This window comes from Cadophora gregata (assembly GCF_030347475.1).
Source record: "Cadophora gregata isolate MNR1 chromosome Unknown scaffold_16, whole genome shotgun sequence".
NCBI classification, from domain to species: Eukaryota; Fungi; Ascomycota; class Leotiomycetes; order Helotiales; family Ploettnerulaceae; genus Cadophora; species Cadophora gregata.
Window position 1 is genome coordinate 31,597 of NW_026695939.1, and position 21,347 is coordinate 52,943.

The window sequence follows — 21,347 nt, forward strand, 5'->3', positions numbered from 1 at the left end:
TTAATCCAGCCCTAGGGCCGAACTGAAGCGATGCGGCTCGCGGTGGGTTTGTTTACCTTCAACATCAAACCAAAGAACATCCAAATTCACGATCAGGATTAGTTCATTGTCACAACACGCTCAACACATCTTGCAATTGCATTAGACTTGCTTTGCCGAATTCAGGCATACAAACATCTAAATTCAAATCCACAACCTTCAAAAATGGCTCCGACGCGCTCCAAGAAACGCAAGTCCACTGAATCAACAAGCTCTGTAGATGTCCAGAGCTTCCCAGCTCCACCACAAATGATACCCACGAAGACGCACAGTCCAACCAGAACGCCCACAAACAGAAGTCCGATCAAGAAGCAGAAGATGGGGATCACACTGGCGCAAAAGCAAGCTCTGATCGACAATCTGCAGCTCGAGAGTAAGACCACAAACACCCTACTGTTTACACGTCTGCTAACTAAGTTCCAACAGTCACGGAACGCGCCAGAAAACTACGAGCACAATACAATCTACAAGCACAAGGATTAAGAACGCGTATTGAGATTAGAGTCAACCGTATCCCAATGGCATTACGAAGAGCGAAGATGGGGGATTTACATGCGAAATACAGCGAGCCATCCAGACCAGCAGCTACAGCTTCACGCACAGAAATGATTAATTCGCCACGAAAGAACCTGCTACAGGCAGAACAGAGCAACTCACGCGGCAGTCCATCCCCACAACGCGCTCCAAAACGAATGAGGTATGCCACAAAACCCACATCAGCCAGAGAAATAGACATGCTAACCATCCCCAGCGACGACATTTCCGTCGACAAAGAAAACGAAGATATCGAGAACCCCAAGAAACGAATCCGCGGTGCGCCCATTCCCCCAGCGCGCACCACATCCCGCCCAGGCGCCAGAATTCAACCCTCTCAAGTTCTCTCGCCCCGCTCAGCCAACTCCCGCACCCTCCCACGTTCTCCCATCCGCCCCGCCTCACCCACCAAATTCCTCCTCGCCCGCCCCATCTCACCACTCAAGCCGACAGCTCCAGTGCCCTCTGGCGGCGCAGCAGGAATCCTCACAAACATGGTCGAGAAAGCGAAATCGTCGCGCGCAGCAGCAGGGGCAGCGAGGAAAGTTACTGCTGAGAAAGCCGCGCCAGCAACTGTTGGAGCAGGACGAGGAAGACGAGCAGCTCCTTCTGCGGCGGCGCCGACTACTGGGAGAGGGAGGGCGAGTACGATTAGTGAGAGTAGTGAGTCGAGTAGTGCGACGACGATTGTGAGGAAGCCGGTTGCTGCAGCGAAGAAGGTGCCTGTTAAGAAGACGGTTATGAGTACGATTAAGGGGATGGGGAGTCAGAAGAAGATGCCGGCTGCTAGTAAGGCATCTGCGGCGCCGACTACTGCTGGTGGGAGGGTACTGAGGAAGAGGAATTAAGTGAAGGGATTATGAGTATTTGTTGATACAGGGGAGAGGGAGTCTTTGGAGAAGAGGAAGGAGTCCTTATTTTGGTCTTGTGGTTTTTTCTGATGTACTGTTTGGGTTTTGTAACTTAGCGTTTGGCGTCACGGTTATCATCATTTATGTTCTGGAAAAGAGGATTCAATGCAGCAAGATGAGATACAATGCCAGAGAATTCTCAATCCATGAATATCATTTCAGTTCATTTCTCATGTCTCTCATCCGCACCGTCAGGTGCCTCGAAATTCATATGCCTCCCCGCCCCTCCCATCTTCCCCCAGCGAATCTAAATACAAAACCAACCCCTTTCTATCCAGCCGGCGCCCCTGCTCCAGCTTTCTTCTTCTTATCTTCCACCAATTCGATATTGTCCTCTGGTATAACAGGGTACTTCTCTAGCAGGAACTCCTCAATCTCCTCGCTGACATCTCCTTGTACCACGATCTCCTCTCCTCCACTTGGTACTTTCGTCACAGATGATCCTGTAGCAAATTTTTTGCCGAGATCTTTGGCAACTTTCTTGTTTTCGAGACTGAAAGCTTCGAGTCCGGTTACGGTGGTGACGAATTTACGCTGGTAGGGTTAGTGAAGAGGTCCGAGGAGAGTGGGAATAGGTGGGCGAATTGTAGTCCTGCGTCGAATCTGCTACCATAACTCCTGGAATGTGACAAGGAGCTAAGAAGCGATATCACAGCCACTACAGAGGAAACCTCCATGGCATTTGAGGGTTTTGATAGCAACGATGAAATAATGAACCCACCTTATTCCTCTCCACACGCTTGATGATAACTTTCGAGCTCTTGATCGTAGCGGCTTGTTTCGCCTCTGCTGCTTCGGCCTTCAATGCTTTCTTATGTGCGTCTTTCTCTGCTCGCTTTTGTGCGTCGACTGAGAGCGAGGATGTCGCTGCTGCTAGGGCGTCTGTGGAGTGGTTTGTTAGCTACTGCTTCCATTTGATTGAAAGGACTCTGTGACAGAGCAGATTGGAATTGAGGTCAGGAGACGAAGAATAAGAAAGAAGGGGATATACCTTCAGACCATAGTCGCTCGTACAGATTTTCATTATTCTTTTGTAGCCACTCCTGGCATTTCTTCACTGTGCCGCCAAATTCGCAGTACTACTTCCTCGTCTCGTGAGCTTGAATTTCTTTTTCCGCGACATATCAATCGCTCCATAACCTGCCCGCAGATCGTATTCGTAGATTTGAAAAGGGGACGTACCTCTGGTGGTAACGAGCAGACTGTTGCCACACCAGCAGATTAGCTATTGTTTCTCGGAGGGGCAAATGGAGGGGTAATTCTCTCAGGAAAGAATTGGACATACCCCCGCAGTAAATTACCGAGCGAGACTGTGGCACGAAATCTTGATCTGCGTCTGCCATTGTGTATGTGATTGTTACTCGTATTGGGTGGGAGTAAGGTTGTTGATGCGGTATGGTATGAAGAAGACGAGCTTGTCCACGAGGATCAGAGGAGGGGAAAAGATGGCGGGGCAATTTGGTGGGATGATGGCGCTAGCGGCCGCGTGTCGAGTCTCCCGAGGACCCTTCCGGGTCGAGTTTAACAACTTAACACTCCTTCTCTCGAAAAGTCAATAGCTTCATTATCCTGCCGCATACCTCTGTTACATGTCTTGTCATATCCTCGGCACAAGGAAGCGTCACTTGAAGGCTGGATAACTCTTTGAACTAGGCGAGTACGAAGCTCATAAACGTCTTGACGAACTGGCTGGCTCGGTCAAGCATTGAAGAATATGTCAAACGCCAATAACATTATCTCCTATCTTTTTCTTCTTTTGGTGGATTAAGCCTAGGTTTGAATCTAATATTTCTTGGTCAATTGGTGGTGACTGGAAAATAGCATTGTCAACAGTGAGAGTAAGTGAGTGAAGTTGAAAGCTGGTCTAGTATCCACAATGAATATTCTACAAATTCTCTCCATGTTCTTTATCCGTCCCTCTTACAACTGTCTCTCTAATCTCGTTTGGCTTTTATTTCAAAAAGCTTTGTTGGTGCTGGAAGGTAATGCTCGTCAAATCCTCCTAGCTTTTATATTACTGAAGTTTTCGTAGCTTCATGGCAATGGTTGACTCAATGCTCACATATAATACTGCTTGCTCTTATCTCTTTTAAATGGCGGCATGGCCGGACTGCAGTATACTGTAATATACCTAAGTCAAATCATACGGAATAAGCTCCACGTATTCACTCAAAGTCTCCTCCCCAAGCCCTGCCTCACCCACAAATGCTCTTTGCATTCGCTTAAACCGTGCATGTAACTTCATTCCGTTTGCGTTGCCCGAATTTTCTCCTCTCTCACCATCTATCTCTTCCTCCACCCCATATTCCTTTCGCAACCTGTTCAATGCCTCTGCTCTGGTTGCTGTAATCTCACTGATCATCTTTCCTGGAACAGGGAGCGACATCAGCCTCTGGGTCTCCTTTGGATCAATTACCCATTGCAACTTTCTCCTCCTCAGCACCTTCAGCTCATCTTCAATTATCCTCCCATGCCCAATATGATTAACCTGACCCTTGGGCAAATACTTCACTGGTCCCGAAGCAGCACTCCTCGCCTGCACAAGTCTCAGCACCGTCTTCCCAGTCGGTATCTCCGGCTCTAGGATATCTTTGTCATCAATCCAATGAAACAGCAAACTCCCCGTCCCCAAATGAGCTCCCCAAGGATTCATCTCAATAAGCTTGACTTGAAATCCCGGCTTCCCAACATCAGCATACAGGTCCAAAATCGTACTTTCAAATTCAAAATCCCCTCCAATCTCCTCCCACAACCTCCTCGCCTGAATGACTAACTCTCTCAACGCACTATCCTTCACGCCCGCATGATGATTCTGATAGAATCTCGTCTGACTAATCGCCACAATCTCGCCTTTGTAGACAAAGCACCGCCACTCGCTCAATTTATCCAACCCGGCAAAGTACGGAAAGAAAAATATCTTGTGATCCACCACATCACTCTCAGCTTGCAAATCCAGCAAACTGTGCACCGCCCGCTTTGAAGAAAGGATCTTGACCAACGCATCATAAATCGTATAAAGCGGTTTCTGATTTCCATCGTCCGCATCCTTCAACGAACAATTACTAATTCTCACAAAGAACCCCTCTTTTGGAACGTCTCCCAACTCTCCTCCAAGCTCTCCAGCCACCCTCTCCATCTGCTCCTTAACCAGCTCAATCCTGTCTTTAGCACCATACCTCGATATTGCAGCAGCCCAAAGCAATGTTTTTAACTGCGCAGCCGAGAAATTCAAGACGATGAGTGGACGTCGAAGCATGTGATTCATTACAGCAGGTGGCGAGATCCAGCGCGCCATATTGAATGGTCGGATTTCCGAGGCGCGTCGATGGAAGTATAGAGGTGTGAGGAAACCCGTTTCTGCCAGCCATGGAGCGAGAGAGTGGTGGTTGTAGGCGTTTATTCGGTCATTTGGGTGAGTACGGAGGGGTCTGCGACCGATTAGGATGGTGTCTGATATCATTTTGTGGGAGAGGAAGTCTGCATAGGGTATTTGGTGGATGGTGTGGTCGGTTTGGAAGCTCGGCAAAGATATATATTGAGAGGAAGGGAAAATCAAGGTCGGGAACACGTTGTCGAGTAGGTGAGGTGAGATGAGAAGCTAGGTCGTTATATCTCCCCCAGTGACTCATCCGGAGAACACAAGCTGCCAACTTCCCAACTCGAGTTTGGCAAGCTCAGCCCTGGCCGGGAGATGGAGATTCCAATGACCGAATAATTCATCAATTACTATCCAACACAAGTTTAAATTGTTTCACTTTCATATCAAAACCACCTATGGCAGGAAAGGTTTTTGTTTTCTTTCATAGCCTAAGCGAGGCGCTAAAAAGCCGTCCGCATTCTCGTGTATCAACCGACGGGAAGTGCAGCTCAGGTGCTGGCGAAAAACCAACAGACTTTGACGATATGAAGAGTAGATCAGATTATCTGTTCACTGCCGTTGATGCCATGCATATGAACCCTCGGGTTCTCCTTGCAGGTATTTGTTCTCTCCACGACTTGGTCACAACTCCATTCCACCACATCAGATCAAAGGCGTGCATCTCATGTCAGTACAACCTCGCAACATTTCTGTCTTTCTCGACCACTTGAGAATGAGACTGTGAATGTGAATATCACAGGGCCAAGTTCATATGCCCATATGACGGCCTGATTCTCACAACAGCTACGTGCCATATCGGTATGTTGAGGAAATGGCACCACTACATTTGGTCTGGTGAGAAAGTGCGTCACTTGATATGTGTAAAGAAACAGCAGAGTCTTGTTCCGCTAAGTTACGTTGTTATAACAATCTGTGATTAAACATAATATGCTGGAAACCGACCCTCTGGCGAGGTTGTCATTGCCTAAGAAGATAATAGAAACGGTCAAGCAAAATTGTTAGGTCACAGAAGTTTTATCACGCATTTTATTTACGCTGGAAGGTGTGTTCACATAACGATTTGAGTCAAAAAGACTTGATTGTTGATTACCCCTCGGCTGAGGATGACAGGTAGGGTGACAGACTAGAGTTCCAAGTGGTGACTTTGAAAACGCAATGAATTTCTGCAACCGCCTCATAGTTCTTCATTACTCCGAGTTTTAGACTTCCCTAGTATGGAAAACATCAAATTTCAGATAGAATTATCTTCAGAGAAGAAAACTCTCAACGGAATCAATTAGAAACGATGACTAGGATCTGATCCCTATCACTCCCCTATCACGTCCACCCTTTCCTAAATCTCTTCCTCAGCATCTCTTTCCACTCATCCTCATCCTCAGCACAAATCTCCGCCGGCTTATTCATCTGCACCAACAACCTCTCATTCCCCACAGCCTCATACTCATCATCCTCCACCACCTTCCTCGCCTTGAGAATCTGCTCTCTCTGCTCCATGAGCCACGGATGCACCGCCGTGACATAATCGTGCACCGTCACATACCGCCCATTGGAAGCAGTCACAACCAGCGGGAGGTCAAACTCAGGCGGCTCCCCCTCCGGTTCGTCATCATCCTCATCGTAACCCTCCTGGTTGCCGGTCCACCAGTTATCGCGCCAGTCCCTCAGGTTGGTTTCCTTGACTTGTAAAGAGGAGACGGGGGGCTCGGTGAGGGGAGATTCGGAAATGGGGTGCCAGGTGGTGCCGGCGAGGGTTTGGCGGAAGTAGGCTTCGCGTGGGGCGTCAGGGTTGAGGTCTAGAGGCATGACGGTGATGGATGTGGAGAGGGGACCTTGGAGAGTCCAGTAGAGGCGTTTGGCGGGCTGGGATAGCCATATTATTGGCGCAAGAGGTAATTCTGGGATTGGTTCAGGAGGTGTGTTGTGGGGATTGAATAGAGACATTGTGACGAGGCAATGGTATTTTGGTGGACGGTGGAGGGTCAGAGGACAAAGAGAAGAGAAGTGCATCATGGGGGATATGGAGAGGTTAAATGTCTTTGTTGCTGACGCCCGGGTAATTGAGTCCATGAAATGTTCCTATCGCTTCCCATTTGATTGGCGCAGGCAAATTGTTGGAAATTCATCTACCTATCACATCTCATGGCACATATAATAGAGCCTGGAATATTATGTCCAGAACCGGGGTGAATGATGACAGGAACAGTTGCCTTTTTTCGTTTGAGGTAAAGCGTCTCCTTCTCCTGAAGTGTGCACTATTCTGCTTTGGACAATAATTGGTCGACTTCTATCTAACTGATGCCAGTGCCTGACGTAGAATTATAACTCCACCTCCCACCAACGAAGCACACCCTCGTCAACGCGTATTTCTCCAAGACGCAATTGCAGAAGCCCATCATCTACAAGGAAGCCGGATCTCGCACCAATTTGACAATTATATTTGTCGGCTTCATCCCACTCGCAAGATATTCCGGTGTCTTATACCCCGGATCGGTCAAATCAACTGTAACTCCCATTCTGAGAAGATCTTTAGTATGTATAATTGTCACGATCGTGCGATAATTTCTCATATACAGTACGGAAAATCAACTTACTGTCCTCCCTTTTTTCCACATGAGCCCAACAAACTCGCAGCCAGCTGTGCAGGCGTCGCTTCCGCACCACCATCAATCGTACGCGCCAGATCCGTGTATGTCACACCGGAATTTGTGCGGGGGTTGATATGTTTCGCCAGGGCCAAAACGGTGCCTGCTCCCGCCAGGGGCAGTGTCCACTCGCTGCAGTCGAACTCGGATGGCATGTGCCAGATTGGGTTGTCGTTGTTGTCTGCCTGGTAGCGGAGGAAGGCGGCTGCGTAGGCGATGTCCTCTGGGTCGATCTCCTGGGCGTAGCAGACCTGAACAGCGGTCTCGCCGCAAGCGCGCTTGGCTAGTAGGGAGAGGGGCACTGCTTGGTCGCGGTGGAAGGGGGATGTTCTGGGAAGACGGGCAGCTGTGGCGAGGTTGAGGAGGACAAGGGGAAGAATGTTGGAGAGATACATGGTGAGTGTAGATTGTGCTGGGATTTAGCGTGTTAATTAAATCCAAGGTATAGCAACAAGACGGGAAGAAGCTTTTGTTGTTAGGCAATTCTGTAGAGCATGGCGGAGCTTGCTTTAAGTAATTTCCAGACATTTGAAGGAATTCCCCCATGCTGTCACGATGTACTTTCTGTTTACCCTATAACCGACTCGAGCTTCAACGCCGAAAGTACTCTGACCTGCAGTGAAATCTCTCCACGCGAGCCATCGAATGAGAAAAAGAAAGCAATTTACACACTCCGACTTGGCCTCGGCATGACTGCAGAAAGCTTTTATTTACCTTGGCGAGCAGCTGCCTCGTCAATAACATAAGCACTAAGGTGTCAACAATATCAGAATTCTCATTCCAAGTCCTGCACAGATTTGCCGGCATGGACAGCAAGACCCTGCCTCACAATGCACTGCAGCTGTTGAACTCAGCTCTAGCACGCACTTTGTTGGTGATAAGGTTGCATTAGGCGTATCCGGTGGGCTGATGTCTGTCTCTGTTCATGTCAAGGTTGTCAGGATTACTGTGGGTCCCACTTGCGGATCAACAGTTGTTCCCGAATAATACCAACCGCTTAAGCCCCAGCACATTATTGGCATTTAGATATACCTCTTTTTTCCAGCTAAAATAGTCATTTTCATCATCAAGACAGTGGTAGAAAGCACATAAGCAGATCCTACAGATCTGGGAGTTCTTGAAGGAGTCCATAGATGTCAACAAATATGAGCATTTTCCCCGTCAAATGCGGCTCTCGCCATAGCGAGAATTAGCCGACGCACGATCCAGGGGTAATTTTGACGACAGTCCGGCTAAAACCTCGGTCCGCCATCCCTTTGGTCGCGTCGCCTCGGGTTGGTGAGAGAGGGCCACTCCCGCTAGTAGCATCTGGAGAGCACTCGGATGCACGACAAATCAGACTTGCAACGACGTCTCTATTTAACCATGACTGTGAGTAACCTCGCATATTGTAGCAGTCGCCTGTACACCAATATCGATCCAGGAATTGTGTGACGGTGTTACCAAGGTACCTAAGACAAGGATCAATTCATCCGGTAACAAATTGCGGAAATGATCGCAACCACATTCAACCACAGCTTGCGTGCATACGCGACATCTACGTTCAACACAAGTCACAGGATACACGGTCTCTTGAGTTACAGCCAATTCTTTGCACTATGAACTTGGCGTTCGCATTCGCTCTCCGACATTTGTAATCGCAGTGCTTCTGATCCCTCACCCTGCCGAAAAAAACCAAGTCTCCACCGCACCTAACTGTCATTCAATTTGGGTTTACCATTATTCCTTCCCCTTACTTGTCGATGTCTGCGTACAATTCCCAGATTGGCAATTCGCCGAGCCGCAGAACTTCTCACCGGTGCCACATTTACCCACATCCAGGCTACAGCAGTCTCCCCACTTGCCCGCACACAGCAAGTTGCCGTGCTGGTAGCCACAGTTGCCATCAGTCGTGTAGATGGTGTGTCCGGCGCACTGGCCCTCCCAACAGATGCCATTGGAGCAGTCATTACTGTGTCGGTGTCAGTCTGTAGGATATGAGAAGCTGGGGGAGAAAAGGGACATACTCGGTCTTCCCGCACTTCCAAGTCCCGGCATTGCAGCACTGGCCAAAATTCGATCCGATACAAGTTGCGTTCTTATGGCTGGGGCCGCAAAATCCATCTGTGGAGCGGAGAGGCTCTATGACTGTATTATCAAACGGAAACATCAGCATGGCCGCTTCACTTTCCAACACTAGTCTCGCCAAAGAAACAATGGTATCAACTCACACCCATCAACACAATACTCTGTATTAGGCTTGATTGCCTTGCAGTCAGGAGCCAGCGTTGGATTCATCATCCAGAACTTTTCCAGTGTAATGCCGTGGTCGTCCGCCAGCTGGCTGCAAGTCCAGTAGCCGACGTTGTCGTATGTTTGCGTCCAGCTGCGGCAGTTGACATCGCCAGGCTCAGTGTTTGCTGCGCGCTGGTAGGCATTCACGGCTGCGCGAAGAGGGGGCGTTGCGGCCATGGCAGCGGCGCCACCCACCCTCGCGGAGTTCCATGACCAAGTCCACGCAACGCAATCGTCTGCGGAGACGGTGTGAAGGAGAGCTATGAGGAAGACTCCCGTGAGAGCAAGAGGGGAGGAAGAATGAAGAAATGTCATGATCGCTGTTGAAAGATATGGAGCTTGGTGGAGAGTTGAGGGACGATGCTTGGTGTTGAATGGAGTTCAATCCAGTCTGAACTTGGACTCGAGTATCATGGAAGGAGTGTTGAAAATGGAAACAGGTGGTGCTTCAGGAGATTCAAGAACGTCATGAAAGTCGAATGAGCTTATTGCGAACCTGTGGGGGATGCATCATGGTTGGAAAATAGCAGTGCCCATCCGAGTCCCCTGGCATGATCTCAACATCGGACGAACTTTCTCAATTTTTCAACATCTTGGCAAGAGTCAAGAAGCCGCTGATTGAAAATTGTGGTAAAGACTGGAGGGGTGCCCTTGTCAAGTAAGCAATATTCCGTGCTGACCTCCAGTGACTCTCCATTTCTGAACCGCATGTCCTTCTTGAACACGAAGGGATGTTTTCAACTGGCGAGAGTATAAGGAAGCTTGTTGAAAATATATTAGGGTTATTCTCACAACAGGCATCGTCGAAGGTATACCACAACAGACAACCTTGGCGTAAGCGGCCCTCAACTCGTTTAACCTCAACCTTCTTGAATCGGATATCCGACAACATTAACCGGATATTGCAATAGAAAGGCTTGACATCCGCGCCGTGCGCGGGTAAGGCTGAGTACAGGAACCGGCAAGGTTGATATGCAGGAGATTCTCTTCACGACAAGCATCTTCGAGGCAAACCAAGCCAGATGACCTAGGCGAAAGCGGATCTCAACTCGATCAAGACCACTCTGCTTACACTTGATATTCGACAGCATCAGCCTGTCGTTGCAATAGAACGGAATGTCATCCGCCGTACGCGGTGTGAATACCGACGGCATGAGATACCCATGAGTCTTTTCGAAGGAATGCAGGACATAGCGCGACCCTTGCAGATCATGGTAATATCTTCAATATTTGCGATTGGGGGTCGAACGTCTTCCCGTTTTTGAGCTTACAGCTTCTCGGCTGAATTCGATTTAATCAGCTGTTGACACCTCAAGCGAGAGTGCAGCACAAAAAGTCATAATCAGCAACTTCCGGTTCACAAGCTTGGTGGTCAGATCTTGAAGTCAAGGCTTGGCTACGCGGGCTGTTCAGAACACCGAGGGTTTGTAATATATTCTTCACTTGTACAAAGGTACAGCTGATGTGTTTTACCCCTGTTTTTCGCAGGGTTGTGCTCTTTCCCGACCCAATTCTGCTACCATAGCGAAAAAAGTTGGGGATAGCTACCCCAGGGTGTTTGTACTTGTTTATTGAATGTAGTACTGCAATTTTTGTGTATTCCTGATATCTGAGGAGCGAGCTATACCATATTGAAGTTTCGAGTTTTGGAGGACCCAGATCGACATGGGGCAAAACATACTAGCTATACCTCCGTACATTCTCTCGTATCTCATATTCTTGGACCTAGTTCTGTAATATATACGCGTTATATATTCATTCACATTTCCCAATTTCCATTTCTAAAAGTGCATTTTTTGGTAACACTTTCTTGGTCCAAATCCAATTGGCCTTTTCAGTTAGCTACTGTGTTTTTACTTTTGTTGAAGCTTTTCTTGCCTCGATAATCGAGGTCTGAAGATTAGTTTCTTCTTTCCCTCGGTCAGTTACGCCGCAGTTACGTGCAGTATTCCAACCTTCCAAACTACCCGGGTTCTGCAGTTCTATTGTGGCAAGCTACAACATAACATGTGAAAAAGACATTGCCAGATACATTACAAAGGCAAGACATCAAGATTTTCAGTATCTGCCATGCGGGATATCGAGATTCATACTAGAAGCAATCTAGATGTATGTCCTCTGATATCCCATCTATCCAGCTTTGTGTTGAATTTAGTACGTTACTTTCAATGCATGGGCTAATCTTTGGGAAGAGCTATGAATTCTCTCAGTCTCTGGCTGTTGCCTCTCCTCGGCCTCATCTCCCTCCTACCACAACAGAAGCAGCCGGCCTTTGCTCACGCACAATACATCCAAGCCGTGACATCGGGATGGGTCCCGGCGCCCACGGGCGGAAGCATCATTCAAGCGAAGCAATGGCGTCCGACAACGAATGACCCGCTTCAGCGCGTTATTGACCTCACGCCAGAGCTGGTGGTGCTCGAGTACAATTGTTTCTACATGAGAGATATTTGCAAGAACGCCGCAAATTGGTACGCAACGCCACGGGGTCAGGCCCGGCCTGTGCCAAATCGGTTTACATATGACTTCATGACGGGAAAAAAATCGACTGCCCGTAATCAGGTAAGCAAATTTTCACAAACAAGAGTCATTTTCTATCTGGCAGCTGTAAGAAATGGGACCCCAGAAGCCAAAAGTTAGCCGAAATGTCCAATCATATCAGCTATGAAGAAGCTCCTTGCTCTTGAAGCTCGCACTTTGAAAGTTTTTCTTGCTAATTCGATTGCCACAGCGGCGGCGGTCAGCTTCGTGCGGCACCTGGAATTCGAATACAAACTGCCCACACTCGGACCAGAACATCATCATGCGGCATGACGGCCCATGGCAGTATAAGGATCTGGAACCAGGGACAACCATTGCCGAGATCAAGGCGAAAAGAGATAATCAGGGTAATAAGATACCTAGCTGGGTGCGGTACACATGCGACGAGTTCCCGCCAGCAACCTGGATCGAGGGCGGTAACGGGTTCAACTCTCCAGAGGCATTGGCGGACCCGTCACAGTCGCGGTGTGCCGCTTTTCGATGTAACGGGCGCTTCTCGCTTTTTGGATTGCGCATCAAAGTCAAGGCGGAGCAGAACTGGCAAGCCACAGCTCACAACGTGCTACAACAAACGATGAAAAGTATGATCAAAGCCCGTCCCACCGCGTTCCCGTGGTATCAAGATAAAGGAAGCGTCGCATTCTTCGAGTTCCGCAGAACCCTCGCCACTACCAATCCTTACCCTGGGGTTGCGGCGACGGTGACGGCGTTTAGTCCCGGATTGGCGAATGTGATCAAGCCGGTCCAGCAGGCCAAGCGAGAAATCCTGGCGGAGAGGAATGCGACATTGAAAGAGGAGCATTTGAGTTCCGAGGAGCTCTTTGATCTGAATCACGAAGCCTTCTGGCGATGGGCCGACAGGGTAACCGTCGAGGAGCTAAAAGCCATGGGACCAGGACTTGTGAGCCAGCAGCATATTCTTGCCAATCATACCGAGGCGGCAGAAATGATGATGCCACAAGTATCTGGCATGAATAACATGCCGTGGATGGACTTTGCTACAGCTGTAAGTTGTTTTCTGATATCGGTTTGTCGTTAAGCCAGAATGTTGTTGGAAAATATACTCGTCGGGGATTTCTTGAGACCAGAGACAGAGACCAACCATGTTCCTGAGTAGACATCAATTACATATACTAAACCGCGCACAGGGTGAAGATGCGGACTGGAATGCCGACGACTACCATGCTCTACCCGACGTCGTTCCTGATGTGCCACGTGCCGATCCAAACAAGCTCAAGCGCGCCTTAGGGAACTCATCACTTCCAAGCAACACAACCTCCACTCCACGATTCAGCAATGCCACCTCAAGTGACCTCGACAAGGCGCGCAAGCTTGTGGAAGAGGCAATCGCCAAAGCAACACGACTCAACGCCGCACGGTATGCCAACCCAGCACGTAATCAGTACAAGCTCATGCCAGGAACGCTGCTTGATCGGCGTGATACGTCGGATTTTGCCGCGCCATCGCCGTTGCTTGATATCACTGACGAGTTGGCTGATGCAGCAGCCTTGGTATCCGAAGCAGAGGTAGTGGGTGGACTGAAAAGTAATGCGAGTGTTGTGAGGAGGCAGGCTGCATCGTCAGGCACGTTCTGGATGGAACATATTGCGCGTAAGTAAAAACAAGTATATTCGCTAATCATACTTTGACTGATTTTCTCTGTGCTCTAGGTATGGGTACGGTATCATTTGGGGATAGTTCTAATTACACTGTATTTCGGAACGTGTTAGACTATGGTGCCAAGGGTGATAACACACAGGTCAGCGCCTCTTCTCTATGCATCAACTCACGGACTTTCTGACTAACCTTTTATACTTAAATAGGACGATACCAAGTATATCAAGCTGGCTATGACAGACGGCAAACGATGCGGCGTGAAGTGTAATGGCTCGACTCTCAAGAACGCCATTGTTTACTTCCCTCCCGGCACCTACCGAATCTCCTCCACCATCCCCATGCCATTCGGCACGCAAGTAATTGGTGATGTACGTTCCTTTTCTCTACAATTTACCTTAGCATTGTGTTGTTATGCTGAGAGACTCAATGCGATAGGCTAATAACCCACCTACCCTCGCCGCTACAAGCACATTCCTCGGGCTCGGTGTCCTCTCATCTGATGAGTACACTGGAGGAGGGGTCGGCACCGACGGTCAGGACCAGAGTTACTATGTCAATACGGCCAATTTCTACCGACAATTACGCAATATCAAAATCGACATCACAAAGACGAGGGCATCGCAGGGTGTTGCGGGTTTGCATTGGCAGGTGGCGCAGGTTAGTAAATTTCCGACCAGTAATCTCATGACTGAACTGCCTCTTTCAACCTCTCACTTAATCGTTTCCCCAATATTTCAGTAGCTCTGCTGATCGAATTAACCATTTTCGTAGGCCACCAGTTTACAAAATGTCGAGATTATCGCAACATCCGGGACAAAAATGCGTGGCATCTTTGCTGAGAATGGCAGCGGTGGTTCAATTACTGACGTTACGTTCCGTGGAGGTGGATTCGGGATGTATGCCGGCAGCCAGCAATTCACAGCGCAGCGCCTGACTTTTATTGGATGTGATACGGGTGTACAGGTGATTTGGGATTGGGGTTGGGTAAGTTTTCTTGACTTTCCTTTCTTGCTTTCGTGGTGTCGGTGCAGCGGCTGATGGAAAATTTCCATGATGTAGATTTGGAAGTCCGTTACTATGACAAACGTTGGAGTGGGTTTCCGCCTGCTGCAGGAAACCACTGCGGCTACAGCTAAGCGGCAGACATCTGGTGGTAACGGTAATATTGCCTCAGTCTCAGTTGTCGACTCAACTTTCAACAGTAAGTTTATTCTCCATGAAAAAAAATCGTTTCATAGATTGATCCTCGAACATGATTCAAATTTCGCAGAAAGTTGAATACACATGCTAAAAGCGCTCCACAGATGTTAACACCGCCGTGCTCATCGCTCCACGACAAGACAAAGTCGGCTCGGGAAGCACAGGGGTTATCATGGACAACGTAGCTGTCTCAGGTGTTTCCAAGGTCGTAGCAGATACAAGCGGTGCTGTCCTCCTCGCAACCCCGGCTTCGGGTACAGTCAAACATTGGGCAGTCGGTCCCGCTTACCACAAAGCAGGCCCCGACTTTAGCCTTGGGAGGAAGGCGGACAACAGCTTCCGCCGTGTACCGGAATTGCTCGATTCTAAAGGGGCGTATTTCGAGCGAGCTAGACCACAGTACCAGGACCGACCTGTGGGGGACTTTGTTCATGCCAAGAACTTCGGCGCGAAAGGGGATGGGTAAGCTACACTGCTCCTTGGGCAATATGTCAAGTCGATTTTCACGTTAGCTCTCTATATTTTGTATGTTCAGTACTGACTAAAAGGTGTCCAGGAAAACGGACGATACAGCGGCCTTGCAGCGGGCGCTTTATGAATCCCAGGGCAAGATCCTGGTTCTTGACGCCGGCTCGTATATCTTAACAGGGACAGTGGTTGTGCCTCTTGGGTGCAAGATAGTTGGCGAGACATGGTCCCGTAAGCAAGCTTTACTTCCTTCACTTCCATCTTCTAAACTCCCTCATATCCTAAGTAAAACGAAAGAGGTCACGATGCTAACTAGCTGAGTAGAGCTTATGGCGTCGGGATCCTATTTCCAAGACGCCATGAATCCCAAAGTCATGCTACAGGTCGGACAGAACGGCGACGTGGGAGACATCGAAATGCAAGACCTGCTGTTCACCAGCCGTGGCTCTACCCCAGGTCTAATCCTCGTGCAGTGGAATGTGCGAGGAGCGAGGGCTGGCTCCGCCAGCATGTGGGACTGTCATGCCCGGCTCGGGGGAGCAACCGGCACCCAGCTCACTCCACAAGAATGCCCGGCACTGACCACGGGTACTGGGTCGGTCGGATGCCATGCAGCCAGCCTGATGATGCATATTACGCCTTTGGCATCGGGATATTTCGAGAACGTGTGGTTATGGGGTTCCGATCACATGATTGACGATCCAGATCTGGTCGATGCCAATAACACCATGGTACAGAACTCCATTTATGTGGCGCGAGGATTCCTGATTGAGAGTGTTCGCCCAACATGGCTGTACGGAACAGCGTCAGAACACGCTGTGTTCTACCAGTACAACTTCAACAAAGCCCAGAATGTCTTTGCGGGCATGATCCAGACCGAATCTCCATACTTCCAGCCGACACCAAAGCCGCCGGCACCATTTACAGAAACGGTGGGTGTGTTTCCCAGCGATCCCTCTTATGCCAATTGCACCGCTGGCAAGCAGGATGAGTTGGGAGGGTGTGATGAGTCGTGGGCCGTCATTATGCGCGGCTGCGCCAATGTTATGATTGCCGGCGCTGGGCTGTACAGCTGGTTCTCGACATACGCACAAGACTGCATCGACGTGCACGCGTGCCAAAAGGTGCTGATGCTCCTGGACGACAACCATTCCGGGGTGCGTATCCAGCAGCTGATTACCATTGGTGCGAAGTATATGGCCGTGATGAATGGCAAGGCAATTTCGGCGCTGGATTATCTCAACGTCAAGACGCATCCGAGTTGGTCGCAGATGTCGTTGATGGATATTGACTCCGATGGAGCGCTAGCCGAGATGTTTTATTTGCACCCCAAAATTTGGGAAATGGACAATGTAAGCAATTTCCAAGGACCACGACAAAGGTTTCAGAGCTTAGAGGAGTTGCAATCTGCGGAGTGCCTAAGAGTATATATGTATCTTGGGAATTTGGTTTTTTTTGTCAGAGGTTCTCGGGAGACAGTCTCGAAACACGTTTTCCTTTCCTCTTTCTCCAATATCAGTCACTAATTCCCTTAATAGCCAGGATTTACTTGCGCTCCACCTTGTCGAGTCGTCATCCCGCCCTGGACAGGTGCAACTCGGACTGTCAACTACCCTCTCGTCAGCGTCACTGACGGCACCTGGTCCACCACCATTACTCAAAGACCTCTCACCATGACCAATATGTTCTTCGAACCCGTCACCTACACCATTCCCTCCGATGGGAACCTAAAGAAGCGCGCCGGCGAAACCTCCGCTTTCTGGCCCAAACCCGTCAAGCTTGATCACTGGCCCGGCGTCACCTACACCAATAAAGACGGCAACGTCCTTACCGCCACTCCCACTGCCCCCTTCCCTGATCCTCCTATCACAATCGGCCCCAATGCAGCCGCCCCAACTGCAGGAGGCAGCTGGCCAAAGCGTGAAATCACCCTGACTGTTGGTATTCTAGACGACCCGGAGATCCAGGATGCTATATGGAAGGAATGTGCTACGAAACAAAACGGGAGTCTCGACTGCCCACCATGGCTGAATGATCTCATATACGGGCATGGTAGCTCAGGGGGAGGAGGAGCGGGTGGTGCGAACGATCCTCCCGTGCCGGACAATGATGACGATACAGATGAGGACTATGGGGACCTCGACACCTTCTGTCCATTTGAGTGTGACGGTAGCCATCGCCCATATATTAACCCTCAAGCGATATGTCCGCGCGATGAACCGTCAACCACCTCCACCTCCACTTCCACCACCACCACGAAACCTGCCCCAACGCCAACGCTAGCTGTTGGAGATCCCATGACCAATACGCGCGAATGCTACAACAGCGGCCAAAAAGCAGTCAATGCGCAAATGGCTAACACGGCGCGCAGTGCGTGTAGAGAGATGGGCAAGGAGGGGACTGAGCTGAAGGCTGAAAAGGGCAGTGGGGGGTTGGTGGCGTTATCGCGAAACTACGAACTGCCTGGGAATGGCGGGTGGGCGATCCATATCCAGGCCGAATTCAACATCAAGGAGGGGTGCAAGTTCGTTATCAACGAGGCGCAGTGCCTGCGATATTTCAAGACCGTGATTGATAGTTGTAACTGCGAAGGAGCGGATGGCAAGCAGGGTGGGCGGATGAGCAATAACTGTTATGCTCTGAGATTGGACCCTAACACGTTTGGATAAATCAGGGCAGAGAATGATGAAGAAGAGGAGGGGGTTAAACCAAAACCCTAGATTGAGGTTAGTAGTTCAATAGCAGGCGTTTAAGAAATATAAGACTTGGTCAGTTTCATATGAACATGGTGCTACGAAGAATATTTACACCATAACAGATGCACGGAACTTAATCTAGCCACGCACTTACTATATCGATTGACAGAATTGTCGTCCTTATACGATACAAAATATTTCTTGCCCAATTGTTTCGATTATGGCACATCAAGCCTGATCCCATCCAATGTTGAGTCGAGGCGGCCATAGGCTAAATACACCTCAAGTCCAAGATTGCATTTTCTTCTTCTCGTCTCAACAAACATTTGTGCAATCCATCGCATTTGATCTCATCACCGCTGCTGTCTTTGGATCGCCGCTGTAGACTCGCAAAGAAGGCCTTTCGACAGCCAGGTACCAGCAAAAAATTCCAGGACATTTCCACAACAGTATGTGTATTGTGCTTGAATCTCCTAATCGATCAAGCTGCTTACATCCTTCTCACACCAGTAGCGGGTAACAGCTTTAATGGATGAAGAGCCTTTGCTATCAACGTCAGACACTCTGTGGAAGCTAACAACCAGCCAGAATCCAGAATATTACAGCGTGTAAACAAACTCCGGATTCTCCCGATCAGTCAAGTCCAGAAACTCCTGCTTATCTAACTTCCGATACCCCGGTCTCGCCCTCACCCCCTCATTCCTCTTACTTCTCTTCACATAATACCAATGTATCAACACCAAATCAACCGTACACAACGCATAACAAACCACAATCGTGATCTCCGCAGGCACATATCTCGGCTTATCTTCTGGTCTAAAAGTCTGCGGCCCAATGATATTGCCTGTACAGTACGCAATCAGGTATAACGCCCCAACAGTCGTTTTCTTGGTGTAGCCTGCGACGTTGCTGGATATCAGCGAGAGCAGCGCGACGAAACCAGTTGGTGAGGCTTGTGTGAGATAGTAACCTGCTAGTCGGCCGGAGGAGTTGGAGAGTGGGAGGCAGACTATCAGGAGCATGCCGATGATTGCGATGAGCATGCCGGAGGTGCCTACTAGGACTCGGCGGCCGAGCTTGTCGCCCAGGTATCCGCATGCGATGAGGAATACCACTTCGACAGCCCCGCCGGGAGTTCCGTACAGAAGAGATTCGTCAGGTGTGTACCCGAATGAAACAATGAGCTGTGAGAAAAAGTTGGATATTCCACCTAGAGATGTTTAGCTGGAGATCGAGAAGTGACGCGGGGTCAACAAACTTACCATTGGGTATATCTGCTACCAAGGCAAAGAAGACAAAAGCCCAAGTCATCGGATCCGTCAACGCCTCCTTAAACTGATACATCTTAAAATGCTTGTTTCCCACTCCCTGCTGATTCTTCCTAATCCTCTCAATCGCCATAACTCTCTCCTTCTGCGTAAGGAATTTCGCATTGAGCTGATTATCCGGCATGAAATACAAGAACACACACCCCACCATCACTGTAATCAGTCCAATGGCTAGAAACACAATCTGCCACGAATCGATCACCGCACCATGTTTTTTCACACCAGTCGATATCCCATATGCTACCAACCCACCAAAGATCTGTGCAAACCCATTGAAACTAAACCAGATCCCCGTACGCGTCCCTTGTTCTTGTCTTGTATACCATTGAGAAGTAAAAAGAGCGAAACCAGGTGTGACTGCTGCTTCGAAGACACCAAGGAAGAATCGCACTGCTACTGCACCAGCAAAGTTCTTGACTGCCGCCATGCAGCACAGTGTTCCTCCCCACATTATGATGTTGAAAGCTGACCATTTGGCGAGCGGGAGGCGCTGTAGGAGTCGGTTGGTGGGGTATTCCCAGGCGAGGTAGCCGATGTAGAACATGCTGCCGAGCCATTGGTAGTTGGTTCCGTGTAAGTGGATTGCGCTTTGCATTCCCATGATGCTGGCGTAGGAGAGGGTGGTTTTGTCGAGGTAATTGAGGCCGTAGACCACGCATAACATCTTTCTATTTTAGCAAGAAGTCAGATATTGAGAATATATTTGGAGATTACCGGCATTAGGTTCCAATCGATCTTTCGTAGGAGACTCCTCTCCATTTCCTCAGTCATGACGATTGCTTCCTGCCCTTCGAAGGCTTTAAGAGCTTCATCTCCGTCGTTTGGATCTGCGTGGATGAAAGTAACTCCTTTACTGTCCCCCTCATCAAATGATGCGGCTTTGGGAGAGATATCAGCCCTCTTCTCAGGGTCGTCGAATGATGCATCGTGAACTTTCTCCATCGTGGCGATTCCTCAATTCCTTACTCTCTACTGTGCTACGACAAGGCTCATGCGGGGTAGATATATCTCCAAATATGCGACTTTCGTGTATCACAAAGAGTAAAAGTAGAAGAGAGAGGCCAAGCGACAAAATGAATTTAAAGGAAAGGAAATCCTATTATGTGAAAATAAAGTAGCAGGAAACAAAAGAACTCTTGAACAATAGAAACCATACTCCCCGCATTTCCCTATCTCAACAGTCCCGGAAATACGTACCCAGCAAGCCTCAATGCCGATCTCTAGATAGCCGTCCACGACAGGAACGGGAAGCCAGCAATAATGTGGTCATCGAGGTTGTCTCCGCCACCAATCAGCACGACGTCCCTCGGAACATATTAGCGCAAGCCCCCCATTCTTGGTGCGTTCTAGCACGCGGCAAGGAGGGGGAACAAGCACAAATGATGTCGACGCGCATTTGACGAAGTCAGGTATGCCTCGATCAGGAAGGCCGGCAGATTATCTCGAGATAAGTGAGGAGGTGCAAGTCGATTTGTGCACGGTGAAATGGAGGTAAGCGGAACATTGTGATTGCAATAGAATGTGGATTGGCTCGGATTGGATGGGTGGATTTGTTGCGGAGAAGTCTCTTGCCCGTCGAAGCTTTGCTGTCCAGTTTTTAAGCTTCGAGACAAGCATTGCCTGGGGTTTGTGGCTAGGCTTGGCGGCTTTTCCGAACGTTGAAGCGGGGTCGCGTGTCGCTTCTGCGGTGGGGAAAAGTAAACAAGATAGGCAAGCAA

General features: G+C 49.2%; 8 protein-coding genes across 8 annotated transcripts; 2 read left to right on the top strand and 6 right to left on the bottom strand.

Annotated features, from left to right (window-relative positions):
- The first annotated feature begins 56 nt into the window (after positions 1–56).
- Positions 57–1,633, top strand: ONS95_005253 (uncharacterized protein). The gene is made up of 3 exons (XM_058498653.1): positions 57–412; positions 466–736; positions 791–1,633. Exons 1-3 carry the CDS (start codon positions 205–207, stop codon positions 1,419–1,421), a joined length of 1,110 nt encoding a protein of 369 aa, XP_058350918.1. The 5' UTR covers positions 57–204; the 3' UTR covers positions 1,422–1,633.
- Positions 1,612–2,900, bottom strand: TMA22 (Translation machinery-associated protein 22). Its single transcript, XM_058498654.1, has 5 exons — positions 2,770–2,900; positions 2,667–2,686; positions 2,476–2,563; positions 2,206–2,366; positions 1,612–2,018 (listed from the first exon to the last, which is right to left on the bottom strand). Exons 1-5 carry the CDS (start codon positions 2,825–2,827, stop codon positions 1,755–1,757), a joined length of 591 nt encoding a protein of 196 aa, XP_058350919.1. The 5' UTR covers positions 2,828–2,900; the 3' UTR covers positions 1,612–1,754.
- Positions 2,901–3,615: 715 nt separating this feature from the next.
- On the bottom strand, positions 3,616–4,944 carry ONS95_005255 (uncharacterized protein; the record flags this gene model as incomplete). The annotated part of the gene is made up of 1 exon (XM_058498655.1): positions 3,616–4,944. One exon carries the CDS (start codon positions 4,942–4,944, stop codon positions 3,616–3,618), a length of 1,329 nt encoding a protein of 442 aa, XP_058350920.1.
- A 1,236-nt stretch (positions 4,945–6,180) lies between these two features.
- Positions 6,181–6,804, bottom strand: ONS95_005256 (uncharacterized protein; the record flags this gene model as incomplete). Its single annotated transcript, XM_058498656.1, has 1 exon — positions 6,181–6,804. The coding sequence occupies one exon, from the start codon at positions 6,802–6,804 to the stop codon at positions 6,181–6,183; it is 624 nt and encodes a 207-aa protein (XP_058350921.1).
- A 266-nt stretch (positions 6,805–7,070) lies between these two features.
- Positions 7,071–8,378, bottom strand: ONS95_005257 (uncharacterized protein). The gene is made up of 2 exons (XM_058498657.1): positions 7,455–8,378; positions 7,071–7,377 (listed from the first exon to the last, which is right to left on the bottom strand). The coding sequence occupies exons 1-2, from the start codon at positions 7,898–7,900 to the stop codon at positions 7,260–7,262; spliced, it is 564 nt and encodes a 187-aa protein (XP_058350922.1). The 5' UTR covers positions 7,901–8,378; the 3' UTR covers positions 7,071–7,259.
- A 334-nt stretch (positions 8,379–8,712) lies between these two features.
- On the top strand, positions 8,713–18,585 carry ONS95_005259 (uncharacterized protein). The gene is made up of 13 exons (XM_058498659.1): positions 8,713–11,888; positions 11,972–12,341; positions 12,511–13,326; positions 13,469–13,931; positions 13,991–14,079; positions 14,144–14,305; positions 14,373–14,594; positions 14,709–14,921; positions 14,997–15,138; positions 15,242–15,599; positions 15,694–15,836; positions 15,930–16,957; positions 17,144–18,585. Exons 2-13 carry the CDS (start codon positions 11,976–11,978, stop codon positions 18,272–18,274), a joined length of 5,133 nt encoding a protein of 1,710 aa, XP_058350923.1. The 5' UTR covers positions 8,713–11,888; positions 11,972–11,975; the 3' UTR covers positions 18,275–18,585.
- On the bottom strand, positions 9,225–10,094 carry ONS95_005258 (uncharacterized protein; the record flags this gene model as incomplete). Its single annotated transcript, XM_058498658.1, has 3 exons — positions 9,225–9,456; positions 9,512–9,632; positions 9,716–10,094. 3 exons carry the CDS (start codon positions 10,092–10,094, stop codon positions 9,225–9,227), a joined length of 732 nt encoding a protein of 243 aa, XP_058350924.1.
- On the bottom strand, positions 18,550–21,216 carry ONS95_005260 (uncharacterized protein). Its single transcript, XM_058498660.1, has 3 exons — positions 20,344–21,216; positions 19,564–20,293; positions 18,550–19,511 (listed from the first exon to the last, which is right to left on the bottom strand). The coding sequence occupies exons 1-3, from the start codon at positions 20,569–20,571 to the stop codon at positions 18,901–18,903; spliced, it is 1,569 nt and encodes a 522-aa protein (XP_058350925.1). The 5' UTR covers positions 20,572–21,216; the 3' UTR covers positions 18,550–18,900.
- Between the last annotated feature and the right edge of the window lie 131 nt (positions 21,217–21,347).